The sequence below is a fragment of the Coregonus clupeaformis genome, unplaced genomic scaffold, assembly GCF_020615455.1.
Source record: "Coregonus clupeaformis isolate EN_2021a unplaced genomic scaffold, ASM2061545v1 scaf0650, whole genome shotgun sequence".
NCBI classification, from domain to species: domain Eukaryota; kingdom Metazoa; phylum Chordata; class Actinopteri; order Salmoniformes; family Salmonidae; genus Coregonus; species Coregonus clupeaformis.
In genome coordinates, this window is record NW_025534105.1 from 93,249 (window position 1) to 115,167 (window position 21,919).

The window sequence follows — 21,919 nt, forward strand, 5'->3', positions numbered from 1 at the left end:
TCGCTGATGACTTTGGTTTGTACAGTGCCCCTCGTCACCACAAATTACTTCAATGATGGCAGTCTCAGACTGAAGTATGTAATGAACGACAGAGCTGCGGAATAATTCAGTTTGAGTCATCAGGAAAATTCATGCTCTGCTCATGCCGGCAAAAGTTACATGTCCAGTGTAGCAGCTGTTTTCACGACGCCCTGGTGTAAGGGAAATGGAAAAGGGGATACCTAGTCAGTTGTACAACTGAATGCATTCAACTGAAATGTGTCTTCCCCTCTTAGGATATGTGTATCTGAGAGTGGGTATCATAGTGATTCTATTTCTATGGTGTGTATCTGGTCTTCATGTGTCTTTCTATCTCTGTGTGTCAGGGCTTGCTGTCTGAGATCCTGCGGAAGGAGGAGGATCCTAAGAGTGCATCTCAGTCTCTACTGGTCAACCTGCGGTCCATGCAGAGTTTCCTCCAGCTACCTGAAGGCGACCGCGACCGCATTTACCAGGAGGAGAGAGAGAGGAGTCTGACCGCGTCGACCACTATCAACCATTCCCCACCACGCCCCACACAGGTCAGACAGACTGACAGGGAGAGATGGGGTGTGTGTGTGTGCATGGGTGTGTGCGTTGAAGTTATATCTTGTTCATGATAGTCTAAGATATATTCCTCTGATGTTTCAGACCAGAAAGGAAGAGGGAAAGGAAGAGGGAAAGGAAGAGGGAAACTTTGTTAAGGCTGAAGATTGGCAGTCCCGGGTTTCCATAGGCATTCCTGAAGTAAGCTCTCTCTCTCTCTCTCTCTCTCTCTCTCTCTCTCTCTCTCTCTCTCTCTCTCTCTCTCTCTCTCTCTCTCTCTCTCTCTCTCTCTCTCACTCTCACTCTCACTCTCACTCTCTCTCTCAATTAAATTGTAAATGCTTTATTGCCAAAGTGACAATGACAACTTCTCTGCTAATTAAACTGAAATCAGAACAGAAATATCTTTACTAATCAAATGATACAGCTGCTTTAGTAAACACATCAACGCCTCTCTCCCTTCTCTCCCATCTTTCCCCTCTCCCCTCTCTGCAGGTGAGGCTGTCTCCAGTAGCAGTAGTAAACAGAGGGGTGATGAGCGAGGGATGTGTTCTAAACAGAGGGGTGAAGAGCGAGGGATGTGTTCTAAACAGAGGGGTGAAGAGCGAGGGATGTGTTCTAAACAGAGGGGTGAAGAGCGAGGGATGTGTTCTAAACAGAGGGGTAAAGAGCGAGGGATGTGTTCTAAACATCAACAGTTCTATCTATGAGGAGATCCAACAGGAGATGAAGAGAGCCAAGGTTTCTCAGGCCATGTTCGCCAAGATGGCCGCATCCAAGAGTCAGGTACACACACAACACACACACAAACATGTGTACACACACAAACACACACAGAAAAGAGAGGGTATGGTACTCACTGACTGAGGGATGCCTATGGAAACAATGCCAATCTCCCTCTTGGATTGAAACAGAGGAAAACGTTTATTACAGACTGATATTAGCAAGTGCGTAACACACACACATTTCTGCAAGTCCCTATAATATCAGATTTCCTATGTGATGTATTAATTTATGATAACATCTTTACACAGAGCCACGTTGGGCAGTAACTGGCTGTGTAGGAAATTGTCAACTAGCAAGCTGCAGTCTATGGAGAGCTCTGATCACTGCATCACACACATAAACACGCACACATGTCACACACACACTTGAACACACACAAAATGCTTGCCAACACACAGACAAACTGGTGGTTTTATTGTGATAGTTTTCCAGGCAGAACCGTAAGCTTGTTATTGCCTTTTGTTTTGGGGATCATTTCCCTCCTCCGTAGAATGGAGGGATTTCTTTCTTTCTCTCTGTCTTTCTTTCACTCAATTCTTGGTCATCACACTTTCAGTCACCTCTATTTCTTTCTCTCCGTCTCCCCACCTCCATCTCTATCCCTCTTTTACTGTCTTCCCCCTTTTCCCATATCTCTCGCTTTCTCTCGCTCTCTCTCCCCATCTCTCTCATACTATCCTCTCAGGTAGTGTAGGTCTGTTTGGCAGGCAGCACCATGTTGGAGCTCTGTGATGTATCTTCTCACTGCATCTGCATGGCTTTGCATGCTATTGCTGGGCTGCAGCCAGGTCTGTGTGTGCCACAGTGATTGTGTAGAGGACAAGAGCTTGTCACTGCCGCTGCTTTCCCTCGCTGACTCCTCCTCTCCTCCAGCTCCTGGTAGAGAGAAGGGTTCTGCTTGATGTTTACTAGGAGTTTGAACTGTAGTTATTTTTATATAAAGTATCAATAACACTGTTGTTATCTGGTCATAAAAACAGAAGCTCTGTTTCAGTATCTTTACTAAAGATAGTATATTTTTGTATCTTGCTTGAATGGGTTCTGAGAAGGTTTGAATTGCTATTCTATGGGTTCTCTGACCTGGTTCGAATGTGTGTTCTGTGTGTGTGTTCTGCAGGGCTGGCTGTGTGAGCTGCTGCGCTGGAAGGAGGATCCGTCCCCGGAGAACCGAACCCTGTGGGAGAACCTGTGTATGATCCGACGCTTCCTGAGTCTGGCCCAGACGGAACGAGACGCCATCTATGAACAGGAGAGCAACGCTCTGCAACAACACTGTACAGAAAGACTCACACAGCTAGTCAACGACAACACACTGGTCAGTCTACTCTGTATAGCCTACATACACATGTACACGCATGGAAGCACACACACACACACAACACAAACACAATCCTACAGTGTAAATGTACATGCATTACACATGCACAGTTGAAGTCGGAAGTTTACATACACCTTAGCCAAATATATTTAAACTCAGTTTTTCACAATTCCTGACATTTAATCCTAGTAAAAATTCCTTGTCTTAGGTCAGTTAGGATCACCACTTTATTTTAAGAATGTGACATTTCAGAATAATAGTAGAGAGAATGATTTCTTTCAGCTTTTATTTCTTTCATCACATTCCCAGTGGGTCAGAAGTTTACATACACTCAATTAGTATTTGGTAGCATTGCCTTTAAATTGTTTAACTTGGGTCAAACGTTTCGGGTATCCTTCCACAAGCTTCCCACAATAAGTTGGGTGAATTTTGGCCCATTCCTCCTGACAGAGCTGATGTAACTGAGTCAGGTTTGTAGGCCTCCTTGCTCGCACATACTTTTTCAGTTCTGCCCACACATTTTCTATAGGATTGAGGTCAGGGCTTTGTGATGGCCATTCCAATACCTTGACTTTGTTGTCCTTAAGCCATTTTGCCACGACTTTGGAAGTATGCTTGGGGTCATTGTCGATTTGGAAGACCCATTTGCGACCAAGCTGTAACTTCCTGATTGATGTCTTGAGATGTTGCTTCAATATATCCACATAATTTTCCTTCCTCATGATGCCATCTATTTTGTGCAACCTGTCCCTCCTGCAGCAAAGCACCCCCACAGCATGATGCTGCCACCCCCGTGCTTCACGGTTGGGATGGTGTTCTTCGGCTTGCAAGCGACCCCCTTTTTCCTCCAAACATAACGATGGTCATTATGGCCAAACAGTTCTATTTTTGTTTCATCAGACCAGAGGACATTTCTCCAAAAAGTACGATCTTTGTCCCCATGTGCAGTTGCAAACCGTAGTATGGCTTTTTTATGGAGGTTTTGGAGCAGTGGCTTCTTCCTTGCTGAGTGGCCTTTCAGGTTATGTCGATATAGGACTTGTTTTACTGTGGATATAGATACTTTTGTACCTGTTTCCTCCAGCATCTTCACAAGGTCCTTTGCTGTTGTTCTGGGATTGATTTGCACTTTTCGCACCAAAGTACGTTCATCTCTAGGAGACAGAACACGTCTCCTTCCTGAGCGGTATGACGGCTGCGTGGTCCCATGGTGTTTATACTTGCATACTATTGTTTGTACAGATGAACGTGGTACCTTCAGGCGTTTGGAAATTGCTCCCAAGGATGAACCAGACATGTGGAGGTCAACAATTTTCTTTCATTTGATTTTCCCATGATGTCAAGCAAAGAGGCACTGAGTTTGAAGGTAGGCCTTGAAATACATCCACAGGGACACCTCCAATTGACTCAAATTATGACAGTTAGCCTATCAGAAGCTTCTAAAGCCATGACATCATTTTCTGGAATTTTCCAAGCTGTTTAAAGGCACAGTCAACTTAGTGTATGTAAACTTCTGACCCACTGGAATTGTGATACAGTGAATTATAAGTGAAATAATCTGTCTGTAAACAATTGTTGGAAACATTACTTGTGTCATGCACAAAGTAGATGTCCTAACCGACTTGCCAAAACTATAGTTTGTCAACAAGACATTTGTGGAGTGGTTGAAAAACAAGTTTTAATGACTCCAACCTAAGTGTATGTAAACTTCCGACTTCAACTGTACACACTCAAATGCAGAGTTGTGTAGCTGCTTGACAATAGTGTTCATACCTCTAGTTTGGTGCTTGACCCTCTCCTCCTATAACCCGTCCTATTATCAGCTCCCATTGGTTTGTTTATAACTTGACATCCATCTGTCTCCACCAGCTCGAACGCCAATCCCCGTTGCAACAACAACATCATCAACGAACCCTGACCCCTCTGTGCCAGCAGCCCTTGCAGCCCCAGGCGGAGCCTCGCCTGCCGCCACGACAACCATCCACAGCATCACCGGCCGAGACTGAGGGGGGTAGGGGGCAACTGAGGACCTGGTGGGGGAGTAGTCAGGGTGATGGCAGGGGAGAGGACATTACTGGCAGGGGCAGTAGGGGTTGGGGCGAGGGTAGGGGTTGGGGCGAGGTCAGGAGTAGGGGTGTGTGTAGCAATGACAAGGAAGGGGGCGAGGGAGGGTGGTCGGGGGGCAGACAGACTAACAGGGAGGGTGATGGTGCGCGTGATGGTGAGGGGGGCGAGGGGTTTCGGGTGTCCCGTGAGGCCCAGGGGATCCTGCAGAGCTTCATCCAAGACGTGGGTCTGAACCCAGACGAGGAGGCTGTCCACACCCTGTCAGCCCAGCTGGGCCTGCCCAAACACACCATCCTCAGCTTCTTCCACAGCCAGCACCACAGCTACACTCACCAGAACCATAGACAGGACTACAGTGAGATCCGCCACAACCACAACCAACATCCGAGCCAGAACCAGAACCAAAACCACAACTACAGGGAGAATCACAACCAACACCACCAGGACCAGCTCTTCTGTAATGGAGCAGGCCCAACCCAGCCTGAGAGAACTACAGGGGAGGAGGGGGAGGGAGGGACCGTAGATCGCGCTGGACAGATGGGGGGAGAGGAAGAGGATATAGAGGGGGAAGAGGAAACAGAGTGGAAGGGGGAGGAGGACACCATTTTAAAAGAGTTGGATGTGAGCAGTCAGACTAACGCCATCGCCACCCTAGAGGAGGAGCAACATGATTCTAACCAATCTGAGACTGCCCAACCACATGACTCTGATGAATAACATGACTCCACCCACTAGTTGTCCCCTCTATCCCAATGAGAAGGCATCAATTTGATAGACTCATTTATCTCTGCAGAAAATAACATTCCCCTTTTCTAAAGAACTGTATTAATGAATGGTGTGGTATTATAGGTGTTTCCCTTATTTGTAATGAAACATTTAAATAAAAGACTGACTGTGAAAATATATGAAATTATGTAGTTATACATGTATGCAAAGTTATTTTAAAGGCTCAGTGCAGTCAAAAACTAGACTTTCCTGTGGTTTGGATATTTTCCACATTGAGGTTGGAATAATACTGTGAAATTGTGAAAATTATGATAATGCCCTTTTAGTGTAAGAGCTGTTTGAAAAGACAGCCTTAAATTTGAGCCTGTTTTGATGGGATGGGGTTTTGGCCTGTCTGGTGACATCACCAGGCGCTAAATAAGTTCCAAAACTCTGCCAATAACAGCTCATTTTCAGTTTCCCCCTCCTCACTCAGACCACTCCCAGACAGTCCTAGCAAAATTATTGCTTGAGGAATTGCTCCTCGCTAAGAAGCTATTTTTGTTTCTTTTTGACCATTTTAACTAAAAGCAATCACAGGAAGGTACATAATTGTTAACCAGGAATTCTTTGATATTGAGATAAAAATGGCTGCATTGGACCTGTGTTGAGGATCCGATTTTAATGACATTATGCCAACAAATGCCTTGTAGTATGTGGCACTACCCATCTGTCTAGATTATCCTCTCTGGAATTAGAGGACATCGAAATGTGAATATTGATATTGATCCACTCGCTCAGCTGTATTATAGACACATGCTATATAGTGTTTGTTCTGGTTTCTTTCTCTTTTACAAAACTCCAACAACAACTATGCTTTCTTACATCGTTCTGTCATAATGTCCACTTGTCTCTTTGACTGACAGTAAAATGCAAAAGTATCTTAAAAGTCTTCGGTGGTCAACATAGTTGAGGGATGTCACTCAAATGTTTTATGCACATTATTTCACTCTAGCAAATGTAGTGTAGGTCAATTGCCTAATTGTAGAAGAAAAGGCTAAATATGCAAAGGGTGTGTGTGTGTGTGTGTGTGTGTGTGTGTGTGTCCTGCCTCTTTTCCTTTATCTACCATCTTTGAATCTGTTTGTGTTGAAAATAAAATGTACTATTTGTTTTAAGACTTCATTCCATTGATTCATGAGTTATATTTGAAGTTGTCGTTTTAAACAGAAATGCATTGGATGCAGAATTACATTTATGTCTTACTTAAAGCTGTGATTTACTATTTGTTTCATCACACATTAAACACTTATAAAATGGAGCTGCTGTTGATTCGTTTTTCTGTGGTATCGTACAAATCTTCTGTCTCCATGCTGAACCACAATGTTCCTAATCAGTCAAGTTTTCTTTTCCCAGACAGACTAGGATAGGTAGATAGACATCTTGTTTCTGACATGTTCACACCTGCTCAGTTATTTTTCCATTCAAAATAAATTAACTACTGTAAAAAGTTGTTTTGCTTAGAAGTCAATCTTGTCATTTCGCAACGAATGTAACATGGGGAAATGTTTTGTTGGCTATCGCTCTTAGGTAAATAACATTTTACACATTAGTGACCTGTTAGCTCCAAGGTCGTGGGGGTCAGTGTTAAGGGCTTGAATGGTAGCTACAGCTTACTGTAATTACAAGCAAAAGTTTTCGACTACCATGGAATCATAAAACTTCTTATCAGACATGATTGGAGGTGTGTGTGTGTGTGCTCACGTGCACATACAGTACTGTCACGCACACTTACACAAACACTCACGCATAAACACACACCCACATGGTCACATGCACAGTTATTTATCAGACACGTTTTACTATTGAAAACAAATGAACATTTATTGTATCCAAATTAAGACTGACCTATGCCCATAAATATACACTTTGATCTTAGTTTTATAACACATCAGAAAATCAATTGATAGATGGGTCATTCCACGAAATGAGTACCTTTTCCATCCACTTTGATATTTTAAGTAGAAATTGGGTATTGAATTTTAAAAGGCTGTTATATTCAATGAAGTGCCCTTTAATATACAGTGGGGAAAAAAAGTATTTAGTCAGCCACCAATTGTGCAAGTTCTCCCACTTAAAAAGATGAGAGAGGCCTGTAATTTTCATCATAGGTACACGTCAACTATGACAGCCAAATTGAGAAAAAAAATCCAGAAAATCCCATTCAGTATAAAAGACACCTGTCCACAACCTCAAACAGTCACACTCCAAACTCCACTATGGCCAAGACCAAAGAGCTGTCAAAGGACACCAGAAACAAAGTTGTAGACCTGCACCAGGCTGGGAAGACTGAATCTGCAATAGTTAAGCAGCTTGGTTTGAAGAAATCAACTGTGGGAGCAATTATTAGGAAATGGAAGACATACAAGACCACTGATAATCTCCCTCGATCTGGGGCTCCACGCAAGATCTCACCCCGTGGGGTCAAAATGATCACAAGAACGGTGAGCAAAAATCCCAGAACCACACGGGGGGACCTAGTGAATGACCTGCAGAGAGCTGGGACCAAAGTAACAAAGCCTACCATCAGTAACACACTACGCCGCTAGGGACTCAAATCCTGCAGTGCCAGACGTGTCCCCCTGCTTAAGCCAGTACATGTCCAGGCCCGTCTGAAGTTTGCTAGAGTGCATTTGGATGATCCAGAAGAGGATTGGGAGAATGTCATATGGTCAGATTAAACCAAAATAGCACTTTTTGGTAAAAACTCAACTCGTCTTGTTTGGAGGACAAAGAATGCTGAGTTGCATCCAAAGAACACCATACCTACTGTGAAGCATGGGGGTGGAAACGTCATGCTTTGGGGCTGTTTTTCTGCAAAGGGACCAGGACGACTGATCCGTAGTAAAGGAATGAATGAATGGGGCCATGTATCGAGATTTTGAGTGAAAACCTCCTTCCATCAGCAAGGGCATTGAAGATGAAATGTGGCTGGGTCTTTCAGCATGACAATGATCCCAAACACACCGCCCGGACAACGAAGGAGTGGCTTCGTAAGAAGCATTTCAAGGTCCTGGAGTGGCCTAGTCAGTCTCCAGATCTCAACCCCATAGAAAATCTTTGGAGGGAGTTGAAATTATGTGTTGCCCAGCAACAGCCCCAAAACATCACTGCTCTAGAGGAGATCTGCATGGAGGAATGGGCCAAAATACCAGCAACAGTGTGTGAAAACCTTGTGAAGACTTACAGAAAACGTTTGACCTGTGTCATTGCCAACAAAGGGTATATAACAAAGTATTGAGAAACTTTTGTTATTGACCAAATACTTATTTTCCACCATAATTTGCAAATCAATTAATTAAAAATCCTACAATGTGATTTTCTGGATTTTTTTTTCTCATTTTGTCTGTCATAGTTGACGTGTACCTATGATGAAAATTACAGGCCTCTCTCATCTTTTTAAGTGGGAGAACTTGCACAATTTGTGGCTGACTAAATACTTTTTTTCCCCACTGTAGACCACATGGAGAATTTAATAAATCTGATTTTTTTATATGAATAAAGACTTGCGAAAGTGCCAACATTCTGCATTTTGACATGTCCCTCCGTGCACCCTCTGTGACTTCCAGGAAGATTTTAACTCACTTAACCACAAAAGTTTTCACAAAGTAATTTCTGAAGATTATTATTTATTTTATGTGATTAGCGGTTCATTTGAAGGTAAAAACATAACAAAAACACCTGTCCCTCATTTTAAGGTCAACCCTGGTACGTGAACGGAACTCTAATATGGTGAAACTATTCCTTTTTAAATAATGTTTTTTTTTTTCAAAAGAAACATGAACATCTAATAGTGAAATCACTGTGTAAAAGCAGGTGAGCTGGTTTTACTATTTTTAGCTATTGTATGGTGTTTTGTGATGAAAAACTGAGTGGGTCGAGCACAACATGTCAGCCCTGTCACCCATAGATAGACAGGCTAGGAATGTTTGAACTGTTGAATCATTTGGGTGAAGCTTGTATTCAATTGCCCCTCCCTGTTGCACACAGCTTCCATTCCCCCTGTCACAAGGGGATTTATGGCTGATTTCAGATGAAATCGTCAACCCTGTTACAGTCAACCCTGTTACTTTATTTGTGACTTAATAGGCACTTACTATAGTAATTTTGTTATTTAAGATGGGAAAATTTGTTTTTTATTAGGTTGAACATGTGCTCTTTATAACGGAATGTCAAAAGTATTTTTCACCAAGTTACACATATCAAAAGGCACCGAATTGGTAGAACGACCCAGAGTTATTTATCAGCCACGTTTTACTATTGAAAACAAATAAAGATTTATTGTATCCAAATGAAGACCAACCTATGCCCATAAACATACACGTTGGCATTAGTTTTATAACTGTTTTATAACACATACATTACCACATCAGTACCTGCTGCTAATATGTGGTTTAGAGCAACATGTATAAAAGGTAGTGGGACTGAGGAGTAGAAACAGAAGACAGACTTAGAGAGATAAACTCTGGCTCTGGCTCTAGTGTTTCTGTGCCTGCTTGGAGCACAGGGTCTCACCAATGATGCCATGGAGAAACAGGTCCTCACTGGAGAAGGACAGATAGAGAGAGAGAGGGAGTGGGGTAAGAGAGAGGGAGAGATGGTGGGAGAGAGAGATTGGGGTCGGAGAGAGAGAGAGACGGTGGGAGAGAGGGAGTGGGTGCCAGAGGATGAAGGGATGAATACCATTCAGGCTGTGGGGCAGGGGGTAGAGGAGGTGTCTGGGTCCGTCACTGGAGGCCAGGCTGACAGCTGCTGAGGGTCTCTTAGAAGAGGAGAGAGTCCTGGTGTTTGAGCTGAGAGCTACACTGGAGAAACAGAGCACCATGCTGCAGAGGCTGAGCGCACAGAGAAGAGGTACACTATTTTACCATACCAGTGATGTTCTATACTGTGGTTGTTGTTTTGTAACAGAGGAGGCTTTCATGAGGCTTGATTTCTCACAGCATGACAATACGTTACTGGAAATTTAACTTGATATAATTAAACAGAATACTATTATGTTCTTCATAGGCCAAGCAAAAGTGGCATTCTCCGCTTCACTGGGAAGTTTGGATCATTTTGGACCTGTCAGTATTGATGTCACATTGGTCTATAATGATGTCATCACTAATTATGGCAGCACATACAGCCCTGTTACAGGTCAGGCATTCCATTGTTGTGAGGAAGGAAAGAGAACGAGGAAGGAGCAATAAGGTGTGTGTGTGTGTGTACGTGTGTGTGTGTGTCCACATGTGTGTGTGTGTGTTTGTGTGTGTGTCTGCGTGTGTGTGTGTGTCTGTGTGTGTGTGTGTATACGTGTGTGTGTCTGCGTGTGTACGTGTACAAGTGTGTGTTTGTGTGTGTGTGTACGTGTGTGTGTGTGTGTCTGTGTGTGTGTACGTGTGTGTTTGTGTGTGTGTGTCTGTGTGTGTGTGTGTGTGTGTGTGTGTGTGTGTGTGTGTGTGTGTGTCTGTGTGTGTGTGTACGTGTGCGTGTGTGTGTTTGTGTCGTGTGCGTGGGGGTGTGTGTGTGCGTGTGTGTGGTGTCTGTGTGTGGTGTCGTGTGTGTGTGTGTGTGTGTGTCTGTGTGTGTGTGTACGTGTGCGTGTGTGTGTTTGTGTCTGTGTGCGTGTGTGTGTGTCTGTGTGTGTGCGTGTGTGTGTGTGTCTGTGTGTGTGTGTGTGTGTGTGTGTGTGTGTGTGTGAGTGTGTCTGTGTGTGTGTGCGTGTGTGTCTGTGTGTGTGTGTGTGTGTACGTGTGTGTGTGTGTACGTGTGTGTGTGTGTGTGTATGTGTGTGTGTACGTGTGTGTGTGTGTGTGTACGTGTGTGTGTGTGCGTGTGTACATGTGTGTGTGTACATGTGTGTGTGTACGTGTGTGTGTGTGTACATGTGTGTGTGTGTGTCTGTGTGTGTGTGTGTACGGTGTGTGTGGTGTGTGTATTGTGTGTGTACGTGTGTGTGTGTGTGTGTACGTGTGTGTGTGTGTACGCGTGTGTGTGTACGTGTGTGTGTGTGTACGTGTGTGTATGTATACGTGTGTGTGTACGTGTGTGTGTACGTGTGTGTGTGTGTGTTCGTGTGTGTGTGTGTGTTTGTGTGTACGTGTGTGTGTACATGTGTGTGTGTGTGCACGTGTGTGTATGTGTGCATGTATACTATACATGCACATGCGTTCGTGCGTGTGTGTGCGAGCATGCGTGTGTTTGTGTTGATGCATCTGAAGTACGTTAATCTACTGTATGGCGGGAAGCTGTCTCCGCACCACGTGCTCTCACCACTGGTGTCCCCCAGGGCTCAGTTCTAGGCCCTCTCCTATTGTTGTGTCAATTCCTGACTACAAGCTATACCGAGCACTCAAGCCTAAATCCACCCAGGGTGCTCAAAGCACTCCCAACCTGCAGGGGGCAACCATGCAACCGGAGCTGTTGAAACCAACCACCAGGAAGTGCTCTGGGGACCATATTAACCTGCGCACCCACAAGCAGTGCATGTGCATGGCATCGAAATGTTTGGTAAAAGCTTACTTGGCTCTCACTCATTCCTGAGAAGAGATACCAATGACCACAGCTCCTGATCATCCAAAGACGCAACTGGTAGGACAGAATGTGTTGTGAATTCATGCTTCTATATGCCCTTTGTTTGGTTGTAACATACAATACAATTATTAATTAAATTAAATAGTGAAGACTTCATTATGTGAACGAGAACTTGACAGTAACGTTACTATAATCATGTGTATTGTTAAATGTTTAATTATGATATTGATATTTAATTATTAACTTGCAATGATCCTAGGTTAATCTAAATGATGAAATGATTGTTTGGTTAGGTTTGAGGATTCAGTAACATTAGTTTATGCTTATTTTTGAGAAAGTGGAATTGAGAGTTATTTGTAACTAATCCATGGGGTTTTGTTTGTGTGTTTTGAAGGTTATCAACCTATTCTGTTCCATCTTTATGGCAATAAAAAATCATAAAGTGAACAGTTTTGAGTTGTCCTTTGCGTTCATCAAGGATAAAGCCGTTTTCAAGTTTGGGCAGAGCTGTGGTCAGCCAGAAATCACGCACAACTTGACAGTTGATAACCAGCGCGGCAGTGAAGACGAGGATCAAAGGGCTGAAGTCAAGCTGTCGACGCAAAGGAAGAATTGCCTGTGAAACTCTACACCATGGCCAAGGAAACTTTTGGGAAAACAGTCAAGCAACTGAAGCAAGAGCGGACCTTAGCCAAATCTGCTTTCACCAGACAAGCGAACTACCTGAGTAAAGCTGCAGCTGGTATGATTAAGCATGAACTACAAGAGGAGTTCAGCAAGCTCAGTTCCCTGGCTAGAAGTGTCGGTGATTCAAATGATGACTACGCCGGCTGGCCTACTGGCTGAAGGGAACTAAGGGAGATGAAGAGGTCAAGCTCGACAAGGACCAGCATGCTGATCTTGAAAGGACGATTGAAGAGTGCGACATGAAATTGGAGGAAATCCGAGAGGCAGTCCAATTCAACCTCTGGCCAAGATACGGTAAAGAGGAGGTAGACGTTGCAATCCAAGAAGCGGAGAAAGCCTGTGACAGAGCCAAAGAAACCCCCGTCACTGCTATTAACAGGGACGGCTATGAACTACAGCTGGAAAGAGCGAGGAAGCTAATCCATGATGCAAGTGAAAGCCTGAAAGACTGGGGAAAAATGGGTCCCACACGATGAGACTGCAGATCTGAAAGGCAGAGTAAAAGATCTGAGAATATTCGGCAGTAACCTCGAGGCCAAAAGAACAGAATTCCTCATCGCACAGAGAATTGCAGAAGAGGACAGAAGACCTACAGAGCTTCAACCAAGAGCAGTCCCACAACCAGTGGTGAGAATAAAACCAACCAGTCTACCTAAATTCACTGGGCTTAGGAGGAATTTCCACAGATGGAGGAAAGACTGGGAGAGCCTGCAAAAGCAGGGAGAGCCGACTGGTTCAGTGGAGGTGAAGAAGTTTCAACTTCTTGACAGTGTGGACGAGAGAATATGTAGAGACCTGCGCCTGTCATCATATAACAGTGCTGAAGACATGTTTAGAGTACTCCAAAACCGGTATGGAAACAAGCCAACAATTGCTTTGGAGATAATTGAGGACCTGGAGAGGATCCCTCCTTTAAAGTCACACCAACCAAGGAAGGTTATTGACCTGATTCAAGCTGTGGAAAAGGCCCTGAATGACCTCACGGAGCTCGAAAGCAGTGGAGCCATAAAGAATCCCCTTGTCATCAGATCCATAGAGAGCAAGCTGCCGGATAACATGAAGAGGGACTGGCTGACATTCATGGTCAACCCAAGAAATGGAGTCACACCTGACAATCACTTCGACAGCCTTCTAAGATTTTTAAAGACACAAGAGGACATACTGGAGAAACTAGACCAGTTGGGTGTAAGTGAGGAACCCTGAAAAGAAAGCTACGTACCCGGAGAAGCGGTATGCTTCCACAAGGTCCACGAGAAAGGGAGGATGCGTTGTGTGTGGAGATGAAAAGCACCGTGAGAAGATTTTCTTTTGTAAGCAGTTCAAAGAACTAAAGCCTAGTGAGAAGCTGAATGCTGTCGAAAGACTGGGAGCATGCAGAAGATGCCTCAGATGTCATGGAGAGGATGAGGAATGTACGGACACTTACCTTTGCAGAAACAGAGACTGCAAAAGAGGAAGCTCCTCGGATCACCATTTCTTTCTCTGCCTTAAAGGAGGGGCTAAGAGGAAAGAATACGTGAAGGTGGAAAAACCCAGCACCAGGAGGCAAACATTCACAGAGGAGCAAGAGAGATTAATACGTGAGCTCACCCCGAACATGGCAGAAAAATTCAGGAATGCTTTCACCAACATGGCAAAATCACACTGCACTGGAGGAAGCCTTCCTGGGGTAATGGACTCAAGCACACGTGAATTACCAGTTATTCTTATGCTTCTCGAAGTAACTACTAACGCAGGGCAGAAAATTGGAACTCTCATTGACTTAGCATCAGACACCAACTACATCACTCACACAGCCGCCAGGAGACTGAAGCTTCAAGTGAAAGGATCACACTAGTCGTCCATGGAGTTGGAGGCATGGCCATGAAGGTGAAGACCAAAAGATACTTACTCAAGGTGAGAGTCAAGACACCAAGAGGCACGGAGAAAGCTCATGAGCTGATCTGTTATGGGTTGGATGAAATTGCAAAGTTCACAGAGCAATCAAAGCACAACACCTCAAGAAGTTCTTCCCCGATACCAACCTGGAAGACCTTCACAGACCAGAACATGTTGAGCTTCTCATAAGCCACCGGGAAGGAAGACTTGCTCCACAGAGAGTAAAGGTAGTAGGAGATCTTGTCCTGTGGGAGAGCCCTTTAGGAAAGACCGTTGGAGGAGCACATCCAGACCTCTGTGAAGTAGTGGACATGGCCCTGCACAATTCTGAAACTCATTTTGCACGATCTATGAGAATCACAGCAGTAAAGTATCAAGAAATTGCTGAGATGCAAGAATCTAGAGCTGAAACTAAAACCACTGTTATTGGCAAAGAGTTCTTGGACTGGTGGAAGTGGGACAGCATTGGTGCGGCCTGTGAACCCATGTGTGGAGGATGTCGTTGTGGTAACTGTCAACCAGGAGGCAAAGACATGACTCTTAGTGAAGAAAGAGAGCTTGAGATAATCAGGCAAGGTCTCAGTTACGTGGAGTCAGATGTGCATAGTCAGGAGCCTCACTGGGACACAAAATACCCTTGGATTGAAGATCCAAGTTCCCTGCCCAACAACAGAAGCGCAGTGGAAGCCACATTTCTGAGGACGGAGAAACAACTCAAGAGAGAACCAGATTGGCGTGCAGCATACACAACTCAAGTTCATGAGATGGTGGAAAGGAAGGCAGCAAAGAAACTCACTAGAAAGACCATTGCCGACTGGAAAGGTCCAGTATGGTACGTCAGTCACTTGATAGCACCAAACCCACACTCTATAACTACACCTGTCCGACTGGTATGGAACAGCAGCCAGAGGTTTAGAGGAAGCAGCATGAATGACCTTCTTCTGAAAGGGCCTGATGTACTTAATCCTATTCGAGCGGTACTGCTAAGGTTCAGGAGAGGAATCCATGCTGCTCTCGGCGACATCAAAAAGATGTACAATTCTGTGTGGCTCGAAGACCTGGAGATGCACCTCCATAGATTCCTCTGGAGAGACGGTGATGATGGGGACATTGAGGAATATGCCATCACCAGGGTCAACATGGGCGATCGACCAGCAGGGTGTATCGCACAACTAGCCATGAGAGAAACAGCGAAGTTGCCCATGTTCACACATCTGAAAGAGGAACGGAGGGTCCTTGAAGAGGATTCCTACGTAGATGACATCCTGACATCCCATAATGACCTGGAAAAGCTAGACGGAACCACCAAAAAAGTCGAAGAAATCCTAAAGGCAGGTGGATTCTTCCTCAAGCCGTGGGTCCGATCAGGCCAAAGTGGGAGGCAAACATCTACATCAGAACATCCAACATCATCAGATGAAGTCTTCATCCTCCCCAACCAAGTGAGAGAAGGAGACAACAGAGCCCTTGGAGTTGGTTATTTAGTCGAATCAGACAAACTGTACCTCATGACCTCGATAAACTTCTCAAAGAGACAAAAGAAGATGAGGATCAGTCAAGATCTCGTTGGTGAGGAAGTGAGAATGAAAACTCCAAACCCACTGACCAGAAGGCAACTGCTTAGCCAAGTAGCTAGTTTGTATGACCCAATAGGCCTTGCAACACCTGCCAAACAGAAAGGAGCCATTTTAGTCAGAAAAGCATTCCAAGAAACTGGAGGCAAAGCTCTAACAAGAGACACATGGGACACACCTCTGTCTGAGAAACTTAGAGGAGAAGCAATCCGCCTGTTTGAGGAATACAGACACCTCAACCAAATTACCTTCCATAGAAGCCTGACTCCAGTCAAAAGGATTGGAGAACCCTGGGGAATAACATTCTCAGATGGGAGCGACCAGAGTTATGGAGCAGTGGCATACTTCAGGTGGGAGACCAAGCAAGGCATCCTAGTCCGTCTTGTTGAGTCCAAAGCCAAGCTTACACCACTTGACCAAAAGGGAGAACCAGTGAAGGCTGAAGTCTGTGGTGCTGTGTTCGCTGCAAGACTCAGGAAATACATTGAAAAGCACAGTCGGATGCAAGTAGGACGTTGGATCCATCTGTTAGATAGTCAAACTGTGCTGGGTGCAATCCAAAGGGACAGTTATGGGTACCAGACCTTTTTTGCAAACAGAGTGGGAGAGATCCAGAAGTCCACATCAGTTGAGGACTGGAGATGGATTCCAGGTGAGCAAAACATTGCTGACCTCATGACAAGAGGAGCAACCCCAGAGGACCTCAAAGAGAACTCTGTGTGGCAGAACGGCCCAGAGTTTCTGAAACGACCTGTAGAGGATTGGCCGACAAAATCAGCCAAAGAAGTCGCTGCAGATGCCAAAGAAGGCATAAACAAGCTCCAAAGGAAATGTTTTACAGCAGCACTGACCCGAGCGCAGGTGGGGAAAAAGATCCAACATGCTCCACGTATACCAATATCTCCAACCTCTGACAAAGGTAAAGACCTGCAAAGCAGCCCTAATGGAAGAGGGCACCAAATCCAAGTCCAAAGACCACCTTCTGGTTATTCAGTGGGGAATATCCTTAACATCAGCAAGTTCAGCAGTTTAACCAGGTTGACAAGAGTCATTGCCTGGGTGTGGAGAGCTGCCACAAGGTGGAAAGAAATGCTAGCCAAGACCACCACCACAAGCAAGCCAAAGAAAAAGGAAATTCCTTCAGCTCTTGAGATCAAGTCCAGAATCAAGAAAGCTACACTTACCATCATGGAGTGTGAAGATGCACTCAGGGGATCTCTTCCTTGCAGCCCAAAAGGATGTAACCTGGCCAGACACCACACTCAGCAGGCTTGCTGTGGTCAAAGAGGAAAACACTGGACTCTTGCTCTGTGGAGGACGATTCCAAATCTTTAATGAAGAAAAAACTGCAGTACAGGCTTGCCAGAGTTATTGACGTTAACACGGACAAGAAGGGAATTGTGAGGGATGTATATCTCCGATCCTTCCCCAGCTACCCAGTCGCAACTGTGAAGCCCACTAAAAAGATGGAAAAACATTCAATCAAGATACCAGCAACAGTTCTTCACAGGGATGTCAGACGGATAGTTGTCTTGCTTCCAGTTGAAGAGCAGCAGCAACAGGATCAAAAATAGAGTAACTGAATCCAACACATCACAGTTCTGTGTGACCTCCTTGGGTTGAAGAACCAGGAGGTCAAGTGGGAGGTGTTGTGTCAATTCCTGACTACAAGCTATACCGAGCACTCAAGCCTAAATCCACCCAGGGTGCTCAAAGCACTCCCAACCTGCAGGGGGCAACCATGCAACCGGAGCTGTTGAAACCAACCACCAGGAAGTGCTCTGGGGACCATATTAACCTGCGCACCCACAAGCAGTGCATGTGCATGGCATCGAAATGTTTGGTAAAAGCTTACTTGGCTCTCACTCATTCCTGAGAAGAGATACCAATGACCACAGCTCCTGATCATCCAAAGACGCAACTGGTAGGACAGAATGTGTTGTGAATTCATGCTTCTATATGCCCTTTTGTTTGGTTGTAACATACAATACAATTATTAATTAAATTAAATAGTGAAGACTTCATTATGTGAACGTAGAACTTGACAGTAACGTTACTATAATCATGTGTATTGTTAAATGTTTAATTATGATATTGATATTTAATTATTAACTTGCAATGATCCTAGGTTAATCTAAATGATGAAATGATTGTTTGGTTAGGTTTGAGGATTCAGTAACATTAGTTTATGCTTATTTTTGAGAAAGTGGAATTGAGAGTTATTTGTAACTAATCCATGGGGTTTTGTTTGTGTGTTTTGAAGGTTATCAACCTATTCTGTTCCATCTTTATGGCAATAAAAAATCATAAAGTGAACAGTTTTGAGTTGTCCTTTGCGTTCATCAAGGATAAAGCCGTTTTCAAGTTTGGGCAGAGCTGTGGTCAGCCAGAAATCACGCACAACTTGACACCTATTCTCGCTATACACCAAGTCACTTGGCTCTGTCATATCCTCACATGGCCTCTCCTATCATTGCTACGCAGACGACCCACAACTAATCTTCTCCTTTCCCCCTTCTGATAACCAGGTGGCGAATCGCATCTCTGCATGTCTGGCAGACATATCAGTATGGATGACGGATCACCACCTCAAGCTGAACCTTGGCAAGACGGAGCTGCTCTTCCTCCCGGGGAAGGACTGCCCGTTCCATGATCTCGCCATCACGGTTGACAACTCCGTTGTGTCCTCCTCCCAGAGTGCAAAGAGCCTTGGCGTGACCCTGGACAACACACTGTCGTTCTCCGCTAGGTTCATGCTCTACAACATTCGGAGAGTACGACCCTGCCTTACACAGGAAGCAGCACAGGTCCTAATCCAGGCACTTGTCATCTCCCGTCTGGATTACTGCAACTCGCTGTTGGCTGGGCTCCCTGCCTGTGCCATTAAACCCCTACAACTCATCCAGAATGCCGCAGCCCGTCTGGTGTTCAACCTTCCCAAGTTCTCTCACGTCACCCCGCTCCTCCGCACACTACACTGGCTTCCAGTTGAAGCTCGCATTTGCTACAAGACCATGGTGCTTGCCTACGGAGCTGTGAGGGGAACGGCACCTCCGTACCTTCAAGCTCTGATCAGTCCCTACACCCAAACGAAGGCATTGCGTTCATCCACCTCTGGCCTGCTGGCTCCCCTACCTCTGCTGAAGCACAGTTCCCGCTCAGCCCAGTCAAAACTGTTCGCTGCTCTGGCACCCCAATGGTGGAACAAGCTCCCTCACGACGCCAGGACAGCGGAGTCACTCACCACCTTCCAGAGACATTTGAAACCCCACCTCTTTAAGGAACACCTGGGATAGGATAAAGTAATCCTTCTAACCCCCCCCTTACCCCACCCCACCCCACCACCCCCCAAAAATAAAATATAATAATAATAATAATAATTGTAAAGTGGTTATCCCACTGGCTATAAGGTGAATGCACCAATTTGTAAGTCGCTCTAGATAAGAGCGTCTGCTAAATGACGTAAATGTAAATGTAAATGAGTATGCTTATTCACTTTCTACAGCCATGCAGGGGGTGGACGGAGAATGGTGTGTGCCTTGTTCAGAAATGGACAAAGAGTGGTCACCGCCATTGGATTATTCAAGTATTGTGGACATTGCTGACACAGTGGCAAATGGAGCTACTCTTCAGCTGAACAGGGGAGATCAGGTGCGTCTTGCGGCCAACACACACATATTTGACGATTCACAACGCAAAAGTACATTTAGTGGCTTCCTGTTTTTCACTGTGTGAGTCCCTTATGATTCAAGATAATTTGGTCACTGTAATGTCACCTTTATGAAAGTGTCTGTATTTAAATTTTATTTTGTATGCATGTCATTTGTATGTGTGTTGTACTGTATGTACAGTTGAAGTCGGAAGTTCACATACACCTTAGCCAAATACATTTAAACTCAGTGTCATGGATTCAGCCGAGGCTGCCCCTCCTCCTTGCTCGGGCAGGCTTCGGCGTTCGTCGTCACCGGAGTACTAGCTGCTACCGATCCATGTATCTATGTTCGACTTGTTTTGTCTTAATTGGTCACACCTGTCTCCCATTATGTAGTTATGTCTTCCCTATTTAACCCTCTGTCTCACACTGTGTGTTGTGCGTGTTTGTTCATGTTTTGGTTGTCGTTAGTGTGCGGGTTTGTTCCCTCCCTGCGTGGAGGTTGTTGTTCATTATTTTACCTACGATTAAAGTTCGCCTTTTGATTAGCTCTGTGTCCTGCGCCTGACTTCGCCTACCGCATTACACTGACGCCTTGACAGAAACACGCACCATCTACATGGAGTCAGCAGGTACAGCTATGCCAGCCGGATCGATGGAGGAACGCGTCCAACAACAAGCGGCCATGATCCAGGCTCTCGGCACCACAATGGAACGAGTAGTGAATACTATGGAGGGATGGGAGAGAGGAGGTATTACACCACCACCTACACCGATGTCCATCGCTTCACCCTCTGGGTCCAGTGGGATTCGGCTCTCGCTCCCGAGGGCTTATGACGGTACAGCTGCCGGGTGTCAGGGTTTTCTGCTCCAGGTAGAGCTCTACCTGGCAACCATCCACCCGGCTCCCTCGGGATATGAGAGCGTGTCCGCCCTCATCTCCTGTCTGTCCGGTAAAGCACTGGAGTGGGCCAACGCCGAGTGGGGGGGAATAGACGCCGCAACTGTAAGCTATGCAGAGTTTACCCGCCGCTTTAGGGCGGTATTCAATCATCCACCAGAGGGGAGAGCGGCGGGTGAGCGTCTATTCCACCTCAGACAGGGGAAGAGGAGCGTGAGGGAATTTGCACTGGTCTTTCGGACTCTGGCTGCCAGCGCAGGATGGAATGAGAGGCCCCTCATCGACCACTACCGTTGCAGCTTAAGGGAGGACGTTCGTCGGGAATTGGCCTGCAGGGACACCAACCTAAATCTGGACCAACTGGTGGATATGTCAATTCAACTGGATAACCTGTTGGCCATCCGCGGAAGTCCGGATCAGGGGCCGTCCATTCCATCCCCCAGCACCTCCGACCCTACCCCTACGGAGCTCGGAGGTGCTGCTATGAGGGAGACAGGTAGAGGGGCCGTCCCCTGCACCAACTGTGGCCGCAGAGGACACACTGCTGGTCGGTGCTGGGGAGGGCCTTCAAGGAGTCGGGGCAGTAGGCAGCGCACTGGTGAACCGTTTCAGTTGAGTAGGCACCCAACTCACCCAGAGCTCTCTGTTGCGCATATGTGTATTAATGTTGTATTTCCCGAGTTTTCTTCTCATTCCCAGCATAAGGTGCTAGTAGATTCAGGCGCAGCTGGGAACTTTATTGATCGTCAGTTTACCCGTAGGTTAGGGATTCCTATTGTGCCAGTCGATGTGCCCTTCCCTATACATGCCCTAGATAGTCGCCCTTTAGGGTCAGGTCTGATTAGGGAGGTCACAGCGCCACTCTGGATGAAGACGCAGGAGGGGCATGAGGAAATAATTAGTCTATATCTGATTGATTCTCCTGCGTTCCAGTGGTGTTGGGGCTTCCCTGGTTAACTTCTCATGAACCCACTATTTCATGGCAACAGAGGGCTCTCAAGGGATGGTCAAGTCAGTGCTTGTGGAGGTGTGGAGGTGTTTCCGTAGGGGCAACTACGGTGGAAAGTCCAAACCAGGTTCCCACCATGCACATTCCACCTGAATATGCCGATTTGGCTCTCGCCTTCTGTAAAAAGAAGGCGACTCAATTACCACCCCATCGACAGGGGGATTGTGCGATAAACCTCCAGGTAGGCGCTGCGCTTCCCCGG

General features: G+C 45.7%; 1 protein-coding gene across 1 annotated transcript in view; it reads left to right on the forward strand.

Moving 5' to 3' along the window:
• The window catches only part of LOC121585797 (DNA-binding protein SATB1-like), an 85,574-nt gene that overhangs the window by 10,191 nt on the left and 53,464 nt on the right, over window positions 1–21,919 (forward strand). The window contains exons 8-12 of the mRNA XM_045216250.1: window positions 366–560; window positions 670–765; window positions 1,060–1,350; window positions 2,468–2,665; window positions 4,538–5,254. Coding sequence (XP_045072185.1) covers window positions 366–560; window positions 670–765; window positions 1,060–1,350; window positions 2,468–2,665; window positions 4,538–5,254 — 1,497 coding nt within the window. The remainder of the gene's footprint in view (window positions 1–365; window positions 561–669; window positions 766–1,059; window positions 1,351–2,467; window positions 2,666–4,537; window positions 5,255–21,919) is intronic.